The sequence below is a fragment of the Zootoca vivipara genome, chromosome 2 (genome assembly GCF_963506605.1).
Source record: "Zootoca vivipara chromosome 2, rZooViv1.1, whole genome shotgun sequence".
In the NCBI taxonomy this organism is placed as follows: Eukaryota; Metazoa; Chordata; class Lepidosauria; order Squamata; family Lacertidae; genus Zootoca; species Zootoca vivipara.
The window spans coordinates 14,001,193-14,017,323 of NC_083277.1; the positions used below are offsets into that span (position 1 = coordinate 14,001,193).

General features: G+C 49.0%; 1 protein-coding gene across 1 annotated transcript; it reads right to left on the bottom strand.

The window, feature by feature from the left end:
* Nucleotides 1-83: 83 nt before the first annotated feature.
* LOC118081021 (uncharacterized) lies at nucleotides 84-3,243 on the bottom strand. Its single transcript, XM_060270821.1, has 3 exons — nucleotides 3,108-3,243; nucleotides 1,436-1,549; nucleotides 84-299 (listed from the first exon to the last, which is right to left on the bottom strand). Exons 1-3 carry the CDS (start codon nucleotides 3,157-3,159, stop codon nucleotides 139-141), a joined length of 327 nt encoding a protein of 108 aa, XP_060126804.1. The 5' UTR covers nucleotides 3,160-3,243; the 3' UTR covers nucleotides 84-138.
* Nucleotides 3,244-16,131: the final 12,888 nt, after the last annotated feature.

Below are 16,131 nucleotides of genomic sequence, written 5' to 3' on the forward strand. Positions count from 1 at the left end.
TGTAGACCAAAGGTAGCAATGTGTGAGTAAGACAATGGCATTGGGTACGTAAGAGCGAAGAATCCCGTTTTTTCCCCAGGAGACACACAGCAGGGTGGAATAAAGACAACTGCAGCCATTGGCAATCCTCTCCACAGTTTAATTTCCGCCACGAGGCAGAGGTAGGGCTTTCCCATTACACTTGTCGGTGTCACAACAAGAATAAATGTGTGTGTATTTTCCCTCCTTTTCCACTGTGGTGCAGTAATCCGAATATTCATCACTTATACAGCCATAACTCATGTAATAGAGCTCGTCATCTGTGAGGGGAAAGACAATAATATGACCAAGGAACTCACCTTTCGGTAAAACGGGTGATGTCATGGGACAGCTTAAGGCCAACATACACTTCCATGCCCTCCAACATGTCAAAAAGAAAAACCAGGATGACATCATCTGGGAGGCCATCGCCACCCCCCTTTTTTGGATACTCCCAGAAATAATAATAATAATAATAATAATAATAATAATAATAATAATACTTGTAAGGTAATGGTAAAGGACCCCTGGATGGTTAAGTCCAGTCAAAGGAAACTATGGGGTTGTGGCGCTCATCTCGCTTTCAGGCCGAGGATGCCGGCGTTTGTCCACAGACAGCTTTCCAGGTCATGTGGCCAGCAGGACCAAACCGCTTCTGGCGCAACAGGACACCGTGATGGAAACCAGAGTGCACGAAAACGCCGTTTACCTTCCTGCTGCAGTGCTACCTATTTATCTACTTGCACTGGTGTGCTTTTGAACTGCTAGTTTAGCAGGAGCTGGGACAGGCAACGGGAGCTCTCCCTGTCAAGCAGATTCGAACCGCTGACCTTCCGATCGGCAAGCCCAAGAGCCTCAGTGATTTAGACCACAGTGCCACCTGCATCCCTCTATGCCAAGCATCCCCAAACTTCAGCCCTCCAAATGTTTTGGCCTACAATTCCCATCATCCCTGACCAATGGTCCTGTTAGCTAGGGATCATGGGAGCTGTAGGCCAAAACATCTGGAGGGCCGCAGTTTGGGGATGCCTGCTCTATGCAGTACACGGGCTTGTAAAACAACAGACAACAGGAGCTCACACTGTCATGGGGATTCGAACCGCCAACTTTCTGATCGGCAATACCAAGAGGCTCAGTGGTTTAGACCACAGCGCCAGCCACGTCCAGGCCCTTTATTATTTGTAAGCCACCATCACCCAACAATCCGACCGGGTTCCAGCAGCTTCTGGTTTGAATCCACAGCTTTAAGAAGCTGCCTTAGGCCAAGTCGGACTGTGGGCCTATCCGCCTCAGGGCCGCTAACCCTGACTAGCAGCGACCCTCTGGGATTCCTGGCTGAGTCCGTTCCCACCCCTGTCTGGAGATGCTGGGAACAAGGCGCCCTACCACTGAGCTGCGGCGTATCGCCAGGTCTTACCAAGGTAGCCGGTATACGTGTAACACTTTCCGAAGCGAGTCTTGCATGTTTCTTCCGTCAAATAGCAGACCTTGCCATTTCCGGAACGGCAGAGCTTACACACGAGGCCTTGGGCTGAGGTTGGAAAGAAGTTGTCGAAAGTGAGGGCTTGGAGACGGTCTTTTCTCGTGTGGGAGCGAGGGTGAAAAACAGGAGAGGGGGTGGACAGGGATAATCTGGGAGCAGCTGTGTGTGGCTCTGAGCGCCGTAAGCCAAGGAAGCGCCTGCCTTCCTCCCTCTTTGAAAACTGGGATGGGTTCATGGTTCCCCACCCTTTGGGAGCGTTAAGGACGGATTCTTGTAACCAGGGATGCTTAAGAAACAAGCGCCACCTTCTGCCTGAAGCTGGTACTTCTGGATCACCAAAGTGGAAGTGCCAGTTGCACACAAGTGGAGTGGACTTTGACTCACACAACAAGGCTTGTCTTTCCTTGCCCTTCGTGGCACCTGCTGCCACGTAGTCCCAAGTCTGGCCCAGATGCTTGGAGGACACCCCAAAGCAGATGAGAGCTAGCAGCACAGGGGGCTGCAAGGGGGAGGAGAGGAAGGGGAAAACCTGCTCTGTGCTCTCAATGGAATGAATTTGTTCATGCCCTGAACCCCATCCGTTCCGTTTACAGGACATATAATGCATACAAATAGTATGTATTTGTTTGGCTGACAGCCATTAGGAAAGACAAAAACACCTAAAGCAGAATAAAATCTTATTGCACTATTGCACAGTTTAGATAAGACATCTTGTCAGACAAGGCTTTGCTCCCCTGAAGAATTTAACTTACCATCCCCACCAATTTTTATCCTTAAAATGGCTGCTCTAAGAGCAAAGCAGGTCATTTTTTCAGAGGTATAGGTCAGACATAATAATAATAATAATAATAATAATAATAATAATAATAATAATATATTATTATTTATACCCCGCCCATCTGGCTGGGTTACCCCAGCCACTCTGGGCGGCTTCCAACAGAAACATTAAAATACACTAATTTCTTAAACATTAAAAGCCTCCCTAAACAGGGCTGCATTCAGATGTCTTCTAAAAATCTGGTAGCTGTTTTCCTTTTTGACATCTGATGGGAGGGCGTTCCACAGGGCAGGCGCCACCACCGAGAAGGCCCTCTGCCTGGTTCCCTGCAACTTGGCTTCTCGCAATGAGGGAACCGCCAGAAGGCCCTCGGAGCTGGACCTCAGTGTCCGGGCAGAACGATGGGGGTGGAGACGCTCCTTTAGGTATACTGGACCAAGGCCGTTTAGGGCTTTAAAAGTCAGCACCAACACTTTGAATTGTGCTCGGAAACGTACTGGGAGCCAATGTAGATCTTTCAAGACCGGTGTTATGTGGTCTTGGTGGCTGCTCCCAGCCACCAGTCTAGCTGCTGCATTCTGGATTAGTTGTAGTTTCCGGGTCACCTTCAAAGGTAGCCCCACATAGAGCGCATTGCAGTAGTCCAAGCAGGATATAACTATAAAACATACGTACGTACAGAAATATGGAACTTTTTTTCCAATTCTGTACCTTCAAGGGGAAAAGGCTCCCAAAGCACTTGGAAACTCATGCATGCCTCTGCTTCTTCTCTCTATCGACCTCTGCGCTCTCTCGCTCTCTCTCTCTCACACACACACACACACTCACCAGGAGAGCAGAAGAGCAGCATAGAGACCCCAAGGAGAAGAATCCGATTCATCCTGAATAATGTACACAGTCTCCCAAGTGAATATCAAGAATGAAAACGGAGCCAGGGAATATTAGGAAGGTCTGGAGCTCTTTGGCTTACCAGTTTGTGCTCTCTGAGCCTCTGGGAACAGCCAGTGAGGTCCGGGGCAAAGGTGTGCTGTGCAAATGTTTTCTTTTGGGAAGAAATGCTGGCAGACACTGCTGCTAAACGGTGCCAGTTAACAGGTCTGAATGAAGTCGGGGACAAAGTTTCCACCTGTATCAACTTTGCCTAAGTACATTCTGTCCTGTATCTGCATTAATCTGCAAAATGTGTATCCATCTATCTCTATCCTACTCTCTGGAGCAGCAGAAAACAAGCTTGCTCCATGCTCCATTTCCCATGGGACGGCTCTTCAGATATCATATCACCTCTCAGTCTTCTCTTCTCCAGGCAAAACAAGATTTTACACACCTCCTCCTGCATTGCAGGGGGTTGGACTAGATGACCGCCAGGGCCCCTTCCAACTCTACAATTGTATGATTCCATGATTCTCCAGTCTCCACAGCAGTACAAGATTCCAGGAGTTGCAGCCGCACTTTACACACCAAGGGTCTCTGTTTCCTTGGGGAAACGAGGCACAGCAGAGACTGTGGTGTCTTTACGATATATGGTTTGTTTATTTACACAAGGGTCCTCAGCATCCATACTCCAAGAGGTTCTGGCTTCTCCTATAGCCACAGCAGCCATTGACCTAAACAGACCCTGCCCATTGGGCTCTCAGACATTGCTCTCTCCTCCTCTCTCCAACCCACCGCTTCCTAACCCTGTTACTTAACTTCTAACACTCTGCACTAAGCTTCTGCCCACAAAAAGCAAAAATCTGGACACAAAAGTTGTTGAGCTTTTTTGGCAAAGTGGTTGAGCTTCTTCTTCTTCTTCTTCTTCTTCTTCTTCTTCTTCTTCTTCTTCTTCTTCTTCTTCTTCTTCTTCTTCTTCTTCTTCTTCTTCTTCCCAAAGTTATTCAGCTTTGGGGGGGGGGCAACAATGTTTTTGAGCTACTTCATTTTTTGACCAAAATTGTTTAGCTTTTTGGGGGGGGCAGGGGGCCAAAGTTCTTGAGCTTTTTAAAGTTTGGCCCCAAATTGTTGAGCTCCGAGTTTCTGAACTATTTTTAATTAAGTAAAGGTAAAGGGACCCCTGACCATTAGGCCCTGTCGTGACCGACTCTGGGGTTGCGCGCTCATCTTGCATTATTGGCCGAGGGAGCCGGCGTATAGCTTCCAGGTCATGTGGCCAGCATGACAAAGCCGCTTCTGGCAAACCAGAGCAGCACATGGAAACACCGTTTACCTTCCCGCTGTAGCGGTTCCTATTTATCTACTTGCATTTTGACATGCCTTCGAACTGCTAGGTTGGCAGGAGCTGGGACCGAGCAACGGGAGCTCACCCCGTCACAGGGATTCGAACCGCCGACCTTCTGATCAGCAAGCCCTAGACTCAGTGGTTTAACCACAGTGCCACCTGGATACCTTATTAATTACATTTTTAATTACATTCGGCAAAATCTACACTACCAACATGGGCTGCCCAATGTCCAGATTTCCCCAGACATTTCAGTGATTTCCGCCCGGACGCTGTTTACAAGGGCTGAATACCAGACCTAGGGCAACCCGACCTCTGACCCTCTGGTTGTGTTAACAACCCATAACCCCAGGCTAACACCTCCAATGAAATTAGTCCAAGTTTCTAAGCACCAGCCTGCCTTGATTAGCGCTTATCACATGGGAATTCCAGAGGAATTAGAAATGGCAGGTCAAATACACACATGGCTCTAAAACACAAGCACCAATTAAATTCTAGCTTTTGCAGAGCCCAGGTGTTCAGCACCTGCAAACCTGTAATAATACACAACTCCCTCAACTGTTTCTCATAAGGAACTGTAGCCCGTTCTCTCTGTAGTCCCCTGAACACTTGAGCACACACTCTCACAAACATTTTCATTCACCAGGAAAGCAGCATGGAGACCCCAAGGAGAATCTGATTCATCCTCAATAATGTAAACATTCTCCCAAGCAAATATTAAGAACTAGCTGGCCCTTCACACGTTGCTGTGCGTTAGTCTGTGAAATGGAGGGTAATAGCCCCCCTTCAGATCCCCCTGAGCCTCAGAGTCCCCCTGAGTCGAGGCGAGACACTGTGGAGAGGGCAGGTTTCATCCCTGTGTCTCCCCCCCCCCCGTTCTGACCCATTACGTATCCCTGCCCTCTATTCACCCCCCCACCTCCACTTGGCCTAGTCTGGAAAGTGGCCTAGTCTGCAAAGCCGAGGGGAGATATTGTGGAGAGGGCAGGTTTCATCCCTGTGTTCCCCCCCATCCTGTTCTGACCCATTACGTATCCCTGCCCTCTATTGCCCCCCCACCTCCACTTGGCCTAGTCTCCCCCCACCCTGTTCTGACCCATTACGCATCCCTGCCCTCTATTGCCCCCCCCTTACCTCCACTTGGCCTAGTCTGGAAAGCGGCCTAGTCTGTCTGATAATGGCCGCCTGTGTGGTTTCAGTTGCTTGGTTGATGATGATGTCATTTGGTTTGTGGGTGTGGCTTAGATTTCACAGGAAGGGAGGGGGTGTACTGTGGGAGGAATTCCACTTGACGGCGCTGTTTGAGTTGGTGGAAAACCAGGTCTGTACCTGCGCAGGTGTGCTATTTGAGGGATTTTTGCCCCCAACAACGCGCGGGGAGTGGCCTGGATCGTTGTGTCACAATTTCAGGACGATCGGTCAAGTGGTTACGGAGAAAAGTGGAACCTGGATTTTCACATTTTTATATATATATAGATAAATGATGGGCTTGAGGGCATCCTGAGCAAGTTTGCAGACGACACCAAATTGGGAGGGGTGGTCAATACCCCAGGATCACACTTCAAAATGACCTTAACAGATTAGACAACTGGGCCAAAACAAACAAGATGAATTTTAACAAGGAGAAATGTAAAGTACTACACTTGGGCAAAAAAAAATGAAAGGCATAAATACAGGATGGGAGACACCTGGCTTGAGAGCAGTACATGTGAAAAGGATCTAGGAGTCTTGGTAGACCACAAACTTGACATGAGTCAACAGTGTGATGCAGCAGCTAAAAAAGCCAATGCAATTCTGAGCTGCATCAATAGGAGTATAGCATCTAGATCAAGGGAAGTAATAGTACCACTGTATTCTGCTCTGGTCAGACCTCACCTGGAGTACTGTGTCCAGTTCTGGGCACCACAATTCAAGAAGGATACTGACAAGCTGGAAAGTGTCCAGAGGAGGGCAACCAAAATGGTCAAGGGCCTGGAAACGATGCCTTATGAGGAACGGCTTAGGGGGCTGGGTATGTTTAGCCTGGAGAAGAGAAGGTTAAGGGGTAATATGATAGCCATGTTCAAATATATGAAAGGATGTCATATGGAGGAGGGAGAAAGATTGTTTTCTGCTGCTCCAGAGAAGCGGACACGGAGCAATGGATTCAAACTTCAAGAAAGAAGATTCCACCTAAACATTAGGAAGAACTTCCTGACAGTAAGAGCTGTTCGGCAGTGGAATTTGCTGCCAAGGAGTGTGGTGGAGTCTCCTTCTTTGGAGGTCTTTAAGCAGAGGCTTGACAGGCATATGTCAGGAATGCTTTGGCGGTGTTTCCTGCTTGGCAGGGGGTTGGACTGGATGGCCCTTGTGGTCTCTTCCAACTCTATGATTCTATTCTATAAACCAGGGCTGCAGAATCCTAAGCCGATTGGGAGCTCTTTTGCTTACTTTCTGCGTTCCACGCTCCAAGCCTCTGGGGACAGCCAGTGATGTACACAGGACAAAGGTTTGGTAAATGTTTTCTTTTGGGAAGAAATACTGGCCAGACACTCTAACCAAACAGTGCCAGAGGATGTAAAATTTTAGCAGATCTGAACTTTTGCATGTGTTCACCCATAAGTCCACAGCACGACTCTATCTATCTATCTATCTATCTATCTATCTATCTATCTATCTATCTATCTATCTATCTATCTACTATTTTTAATGCCAGGGTACACTCTGAAAGCTGGGTCGATCTGAGTCTGCTTAGTAATTGGGAGATTGCCTGAGAATACGGCCTCGGGTTCAACGGCGGAAGAAAAGTGGGATATAAAGGCAAGGCAATAAAGAATAAACAAGCCCAATCCTCATAGAAATTTGCATTTAATTAATACGCTTTTCCTAGAAAATGTATGCGCCTTTCAAAACCATTTTGAATACAATTTTTGAACCAAGAAACAGCATCTGAAGATTTGGAAAGTGAAATTGGATATAGATAATCAAGCTCCTATACACATTTTGGTCCGGGGGTGCATGTGGTGCCCCTGGTCAATTCATGTCAGGATTTGCAAAGATCAGGTTCCACAAACAGCACTAATTTGATCTGCTTTTCCATGGCAGGCAGGGGGCATTATATTCCCGAACGCTTTTTCACAGGAGGGAAAAAATAGCCATAGCGAATTACATATAGTAAACAATCACGTGCCCAAGGGTACACAATGGATTGAGAACCACATGTCTGGGGGGGGTGGAATATGGGCCCCCAGACCTCTTTAGCTGGCCCTTGGGACTCTCATCAGGTCACACCCACTGCCCAGCAAGCCCTCCTCTCCCCAGGTCCAGCATCTTGCCAGCCTTCCATTGCAAACTATTTTGAGTGTTTCTGCCTTTCTGAAATGTGCCCTTGAACTCGGCTTGTTGCTTGCCTAGATGAGGAATTGAGAGGCGTCAGGGACTGACAGGATGCTGATGACTGCACTGGGGGAAGAGGGCTGGAGTCTGACTCAGAAGATGGGGTTGGTGATTTCCAGGGAAGTGTACCAATCCAGGAGGCAAGAGGCAGAGGCAGGGGAGGCTTCAGAGACAGAGAGTGGAGCACAGAATGGGTCAGAACAAGGGGAGGAAGAAGCAAGGCAAGCGGAAGGCTGGGCGATTCCCCACCATCTCCTGAGCCACTGTGTCCCAGAACCAAGAGGGGAATGAAAAGGGATAAGCAAAGGATGTTGCCACGCAGGCGCAGTCTCCGGGTGCATGTTCACAGCCCGTCGGGCAAAGGCACTGGTGGAAGGAGAGTGACCCCCTGTTTCTGCAACTGCTCCATAGAGTGTGGACCTGGGAAGAGCTGCCTCGACGCTGGATTGCTGTGCGCAGGTATACAGGGATGCAGAAGCGACTGTGTTCACAATAAATGATAACTGCCATGTATGTTCCTTTGGCTGGGAAGCACCCTTGACAAGAGGCGTGTGTGTGTATGTGTGTGCATGCTCACACACCACTGCGAATGAATGAATGAGTGCTGAAAACAAGATCTCGAATGTTCCTTTGAAGGCGGGGCTCGCTGACGGCACTGATCAGCTGATCGGCACTGCCAGAAAGCCCCACTTTGATTGGCCACAGTAGGGAGTTCCCCATCGGCATGCCCTATCACTTTCAGTGAGCTCCTTTGAAGTTGCCACGTGATATCTTAATGACATTGGGTGACTGACAGGTGGGTGGCTCCACCTGCCCATCACAAGGGCAGTGGCGGAGCTTCATGCTCCGGCACTGGGGGCGGAGAGCAGGCAGGGGTGGGGCTGGTGCGTGTCCTGGGGCAGGGCGCACGCTCTGGGGGCGTGGTATGCCACCTGCAGGGGCGTGGCATACATTCTGGGGTCAGGGCGCGCGCTCTGGGGGCGTGACGCGCCGCCCGCAGGGGCGTGGCACGCATTCTGGGGCGTGGTACGTCACCTGCAGGGGCGTGGCATACGTTCTGGGGTCAGGGAACGCCGCCTGCGGGGGGGGGTGCCCAGCGCGGGCGGGGGGAGCAGCCACGATGGCAGCCCACTGGGATCATGCCGCCAGGGGCGGCATGCTCCCATCGCCCCCCTCTTCCTACACCCCTGCACAAGGACCCATGAGAGGTTGGAGACCTTGCTGGTCTTGAAGGAACCCTGCCCTTATATATACAGTCAAAGAAAATCCGTTCCAGAAGTCTGTTCGACTTCCAAAACATTTGGAAACCAAGGCACAGCTTCCGATTGGCTGCAGGAAGCTCCTGCAGCCAATCGGAAGCTGTGGAAGTCGCGTCAGATGTCTGGGTTCCAAAGAACTTTTGAAAACCGGAACAATCACTTCTGAGTTTTGAATGTTTAGGAGCCAAAATGTTTGACTCCCAAGGTGTTTGGAAACGAAGGTACGATTGTAAAGTGATATGACTGCAGCTTTTCCACAGTCATGCTAATGAATAAACCCAAGTCAGGGCCAAAGCTTACCACCATGCTGCTGCCCTCCATGTTTTTTTTTTTTTTTAGGAAGTTCTTGGTGTAGCCACTCTTTCAAGAAAGCTCTCTCTCAACTGTCTCTTTCTTTTGGAGGACCCTGGCAGCCACCTCCCACCAGCCTCGTTCTACCAACTTGTAGTCAACCCTTCCATATGCAAATGTTACTGTGATGAGGTTCTCCCCTTTCCCAGAGATCAGCACAATTTCCTCATTACTGGTCGTAATCAACATTTTGGCATTATCCTGAACGCAACGGGGTTCCTGGGAGAACCGACGAACGGCCTCATCCAGGCAAGACCTTAGCTCCTGCCATTTCTGGAACTTGAGCCTATTCTTCACACGCAACAAGTTCTCCAAGCTTAGCGCCTCCACCCCAGTCTGCAAACGCTCCATGACCGCATCCCAGTTGTCTACCTGGACTTCATATTTGGCCTCGCCTTGTTTAAAGAAGACTGAAATCTTATAGATTTCCTGGCCAGAGACAAACCTCACCACCCTCCCACCGCATTCCACCAACATCTCAGCATCCTTCTGGATGGTATCGGGTTCCATGCAAAACTTTTCCACTGCTAGGTCAAAGCAGGCCAAAGGAGAAAAGCCATTAAAAAACAAAAAACAGCAGGCATGCACCCCCCCAATTGATTCTTAGCTCTAGGTTTTTTCTATCAATTTCTTCGGCTCTCCAAACTGAGAGCACGTGCTTTGGAAAGTTCTCTACAAACAAACAAACAAAATCGGCGGGCATGCAGCCCCCACCTCCACATTAATTTTTAGCTCTCTTTATTTCCTCCTCCACTCGGGCCTCAGCTGCCGAAAAGCTCTTTTGCAATAAACACACACACACACACCATGCAAAAAAAACACCAAACAACTGGCGGCCATGCAGCCCCCACCCCACCCCCGGCCGAAAAAACAAACGCAAAAACGCCAAACAAACCACACACCATGCCAAAAAAAAAAAGCGGTGGGCATGCACCCCCCCACCTCCACATTGATTCTTAGCTGTAGGTTTTTTCTATCAATTTCTTCGCTTTGGAAAGTTCTCCACGGCTGGAGGCGAGGGACGGGCCAGTTAGGAGGGAGGGGCGTCACGTCAGCCAGCCACTAACGTGGCTCCTCGCTAGCCTAGCCTGCCCCTACCTCCTCCCAGGGGCCCGGACCAGCCCCCAGCCCGGCAGGCTCAGAAAAAAAAATACTGTACAAAAGAAAGCAGCAGGCACACCGGCCTGCTGAGCGAAATTTCGGTCCCAGCTTTTGAGGCGCCGATTGCGGAGCGTGGGCGCGGCCCCGAGTACCACCCCTACCCCCCCTCCAGCAGGCACCCGCGGCGACCAAAACATCGCTCGGCGCCTGCAGCTTTCTTTTGAGTTTTTTCTGAGCCTGAGGCTGCCATGCAGAGGCGAGGGGCAGGGCTGTGCCGGCCCCCCCTGCCTACGCCCATGATTTCTGTTCTCATCCTGAAGCAAAGCTCTTAACCTGAGGTACTATTTCTGGGTTAGCGGAGTTTGTAACCTGAAGCGTGTGTAACCCAAGGTACCACTGTATTTCTAAAATGCCAAACAAAACATTTCAGTTTTAACCAATCATATACATCATTACCTCATTTCATGTTTAATACACATGCACTGTCAATTTCTGCTGATTACTGTAAGTTCTGATTCCCATCGCGTCCTGTTACATTGTGTTAGTGTGCATGTTGGGAACCTGTGTTACGTGTAGCCATTTGCACCGCGTAGCAACTTATGTTCTCGGTTTGAGCTGTATCTTTGTGATTCACATATTAGCTGTATTTCTCCCCCCAATGGGGGACGGCAACTTGCAAAATCATCAGTTTCATAAAGGAACAGGCTACCATAACTTCTGTATTAGAAGCACACTCAAGGATTTACAAGGGTACACGTTATCACATTTATTGTGGCCCTTTGGGCCACTACCGCAACAGCAGGAGGGGGTAGATCTCTCCAGTGCTTCTTCACCAGCCTGACTCATCTCTGTCTCTTGGCCACCCTCATCCCACTCTCCTTCTCCCACTTCTGCCTCTGATTCTGGACTCCTCTCTACCACAGGCTCTTCCTGCTCACTAAGTCCTGTTGCCTCTTCTTCAGCTTCTGGCACCTCCTCCCTCCCAGTCTGCTCCCTCTTCTTCCTCTGACCATTCAGCTGGTGCCACCCAACATTCCACTGTGACCTAACAGTCCGTGACAGTTGACTCACTGTAAGGCTACTTCCTGTGTTTCTCCCCTCCCCCTCTTTGGGACTCTCTCAGGCCACACTCGCTCCTCAGCCACACCCACTGTCCCCAGGCCACGCACCTCAGCCTGCTTTGCACCCTTCCCTGAATGCTTTTCCCTGGTCCTTGAATGAGTCCTTGAACTCTGATGGTGTTTTTGCCTGCCTGAGTTGGGGGACAGAGAGCGGTTCGCAGGTATGTGTAGAAATGAGCCGAGCATGCAAAGGTAAAAATGAGCACTCGCTAATCTTCCCGCATTTGGCCTGGCCTACCTCAAACATTTGCCCAGAAGGGAATAATGCGGCCTTTGGGCTGAAAAACGCAATTATATTAAGAAGAGCAGGAGTCAAGCCAGGGGCGTAGCCAGGATGAAAATCAGGGGGGCAAGGGGAGGGGGCAAGGGGAGGGGGAGGGGCCACAGCGGGGCAAGGAAAGCTCCCTTCTCCTTTGCCAGCTTTCTCTCCTCCTCCCCCTCCGCGATCGGCAGGGGCGAGGGGGCACCAGGATCAGCCCGAAATCGGGCTGCTCCGATTCCCTCCTCCCCCTCCGCGATCGGCAGGGGCGAGGGGGAGCCAGGATCAGCCCGAAATCGGGCTGCTCCTACTCCCTTCTCCCCCTCCGCAATTGGCAGGGGTGAGGGGGAGCCAGGATCAGCCCGAAATCGGGCTGCTCCGATCCCCTCCTCCCCCTCTGCAATCGCCAGGGCAGGTGGAGGGAAAGCCCCAGAGCCGCGCAAAGCGGTTGCCTGGCTTCCCCTCCGCCCGCTCCACAGCCAGCCAAGGAGAAGGGAGACGGCACCGGGCGGGCAGCGGGGCAGGCTGGCCAGCGGCCCTGCTTCTAGGGGGGGCAATTGCCCCCTCCTGCCCCCCCTGCCTACGCCCATGAGTCAAGCAACGTTTCTTGTAAAATAGACAAGGGTTTTTGTTGTTGCTTTTATTCTGCAAAGAATACTTCTCAGCCTGAATTATGCTTACATTTATCCATTGCCTCTCCCTCGCTCCCACCTTGTCCCATTGTCGTCGTCGTCGTCGTCCCCCCCCCCCCCCCGAATTCATATAGTCATCCTTCAGGGCAGCAATCTTTAAAAAAAATATTTTTTTCAAATGAATTTCAGCACCATGCAGATGACAATAACATTGGAGGGCGGCTGAGGGGGAGGCAGCAGGCGGAGGCAAGACCCACGCTGCTTTTTCAGGGGCAACTGAGCCAGCGAGATGCTGAGGCAGCTGGCCGGCTCCGTAACAAAGTACAGTATACATATGCATTTGGAATGACGTTGTGTGAACATGGATTAACACTCCCCCCGCACTGGAAACACAGTGAGTGGACGTTAAACAGGAGTGTGAGCAGAGCCTAAGTCACCTGCTTTATGTCCACACCAGAGGGTTCACTTTTCTTCACCCTAATTTGGATCCAAATTGGGGTGTTTTTTTGGGGGGGAGAGGAATGCACCAAAGTGCAGTGTTTCACAAGAAACTGCAGGATAGGTGCAGATTTTGTGTATACAGTATAGCTAACCAAACAAGTTAGTGTTGGATACACTCTGTGCAGCCAGATATGAGCTGTGGCTTATTGCCATCCTCTTTCTCTTTCGCCTTTTGGTTTTACTGTTGCTAGTATAGAAAAGGGAGGGAGGTTCGTGAGGTGGAGGCTTGTGGGCTACAATTCATGCTGCTCAAGGTGGGAGTTCTGGATGAGGTGAAGACTGACTGTGAACCATGTTAATACGGTAGAGCTGTGGTTTGTTATTTGGCCTGCCTTTCTAATGGATCTTGGTGTGTGTGTGTGTGTGTGTGTGTGTGTGTGTATTCTGTTCCTCCTCTGGAGTTGAAAACATCCAGTGAATAGAATAGAATAGAATAGAATAGAAATTTATTCACCAAGTACTTACATACTTGGAATTTGCTTTGGCTAATTTTACAATGCAAATGTACTTTATACAAAATATCTGTTAAATATCTGTGTGAGGATCGGAATGTGCAAAATACTATTTCAAGCAAAGAGGAGCCATTCGGACTGCGCCTGAAGCTTTTGCCTTCTGTCCCTGTAGTGACTTCAGAACAGGTTGAGGTGGTTGTTGGTGCCTCTGGCGCCGAGTGAATTGCTCTAGTTGATAATGCTTGACTTTGCTATAAAACTGATTCAGGTCATTTGCCAATTTTTGACTCCGGAGCAGAAGAATATGTTCTCTTATATTCAGTAAAAGAAGATGTTCTCTTATATTCAGAAATGTTCTGTAAATTCTTCCAAAGAGTAGCCGAGACATGTTTGAGAATTGAGTCCGAATTATAGGTTCATTTTGCCACTATAATCTCCTTTGTCAGTGCGCTCCTAGCTTGGTTGTACAAATTTCTGTCTCCTTTCCTCGTACCCTCCTCTTCAGCATATCCGAGTTTCTTTGAGTTTTCTTGATTAATAAGGTGCAGATCATCCATTTTATTGTCAAGTGTGTGAAGATTTGAGAGGTATATAGATGGTAAAGCCGATCTCATTCCTCGCCTTTGTAGCTTAATCAAAGTGCTAGCACTTTTTTGACGTCGTATCCAGATCCTGCAAGGAGCTACAACTCCTTCATCCTAAACGTCTTTGTCTTATATAAGTGGGTTATAATTACTCCAAATAAATGTCTCCTGGGCCAGGCCCAGAATAAAAAGCAGGTTAGGTTAAGGAACAGCTGAGACTCTTTGCACAGTAAATTAAATTTTAGTCTTGCAAAAGGCCAGAGGTTCTTTCTGCACTCACACACCCTGCAGCCAGGTGAGCAAAAGCCATTTTCACATTTTGATGATATCTTCCAGTTAGGCAGAAGCGCTTGAGGGGTGTGGCCTGGTAAATCTCAAAGGCCACTTTCGGCCTGAGGTTCCCCATCAGCAGAGAGGGTTGAGGGCAAGCTTCTTTGGGGCAAAGAAATCATGACCGCCAGCCAGCTGGCCAGCAGCCGCAACCATGGCTGCCATTTGGCCGACAATTGAAGTAAAATTTAAGCTGGTTCCTATGAACCCAGAGAAATGGATCCTGACCCAGGGAGAGCCCAAGGATCCAGGCAAGCAGACGAATTTAAGCGTCTCCTGCCCACCAAATAACAGAGACCAAACCAGGACGTACGAAGCAAGGCACTTTTATTTTCACTGTTGCAACAGGGTCCTTCCTCTCACGCAGGAGAACAAGGAAGGAACCCCAAACAAAGGTGTCTTGGCCTTAAAAAGAAATTTGAAATTGGTTTCAGCCCACCCCCCAGAAGCATCATCCATATGTCACAGAAGGGGTGTAGCCCAAGACCGCCCTCCCTAGATTCATCATAGGTACATCATGAAAGGGGAGGTCTGGTGGCAGTAATCTGAGCATCCTGGACCCTGCCCCCAAAACCTAATCAACAAAAGAGAGAGAGATTTACATTTCCCTGTTTCCCAGCCAAGTTAATCACACCCTTTTGTCTGGCACCCAGGTATCAGGATGCCAGGGATTATCACTTTAATTCCTGAGACAATGAGAAGGTTCCCCCCCCCTTCTTCCTTGCAGAGGAACACCTGGTCAGAGAGAGAGAGTCAAAATGGTGTCAGAAAGGCCTGTCTTCCTGTGCTGCTTCAGACATGTTTCTGTACATCCATGTACATGTTTTATGAAGAACAATTATTATATATTATATATATATATGACCTCAAAATTCTTATAACACAAGCAAAATAGTTTGTCATATTGGTGTGCTGAAACCCGGCCCTTATTTTTGTGGGACTACGGACTACTGCTTTTGAGGCCAGGGGGGCGGGTGGGGGATTTACTTACCTTGTTTCAGGGGTGGGGAACCTGTGACCTTCCTGATGTTGCAGGACAACAATTCCCATCATCCCTGACCATTGGTCATGCTTGCTAGGCTGGCTGATAGGAGTTGGAATATAAGACCACAGGTTCCCAACCCCGACTTACTTTACAGGTGAAACTCGGAAAATTAGAGTCTCGTCGAAAAGTGCATTTATTTCAGTAATGCAACTTAAAAGGTGAAACCAATATATGAGATAGATGCATGACATTCAAAGCCTTTATTTGTTGTAATTGTAATTATCTGTCGTTTGGCGGTTCAATTATAAATGGAATGTAATTAATGAAATGTAACAGCGGTTTTTATTTTTGTTTATTTTTGTGTTATTGAAACTATTTGTTTTTATTGCTGTGGAATTTCCAAGAGAAAGCATTTGTAAAAATTAAAAGAAAAAAAATAATAAGTTTGCATAACTGAAATAAATGCACTTTTCGACGATATTCTAATTTCCCAAGTTTCACCTGTATGTCAGGATTTTGCAATGCTCCCCCTCTTCCTGTGCAGCTGACGCCTTTCCTGCAGTCTGCCAAGTCCTTCTGGAAGGGGGGAGAGTCATGTGCCTCCCCCCACCCTCTTCCCCCTCTTCTGGAGTTGAATCTAACCCTGGTCGCTGCTCTGCATCAGCCTCTGCTGGCTCTTGTGAATAC

Bases quoted from the DNA above. Each gene is read 5' to 3' on its own strand.
- LOC118081021 (XM_060270821.1), bottom strand. From the start codon at position 3,159: ATGAATCGGATTCTTCTCCTTGGGGTCTCTATGCTGCTCTTCTGCTCT. The intron at 1,550-3,107 runs GTGAGTGTGTGT...TTCCAACCTCAG, and splicing joins GCTGCTCTTCTGCTCTCCTG to CCCAAGGCCTCGTGTGTAAG. The intron at 300-1,435 runs GTAAGACCTGGC...TTCCCCTCACAG, and splicing joins CACGTATACCGGCTACCTTG to ATGACGAGCTCTATTACATG.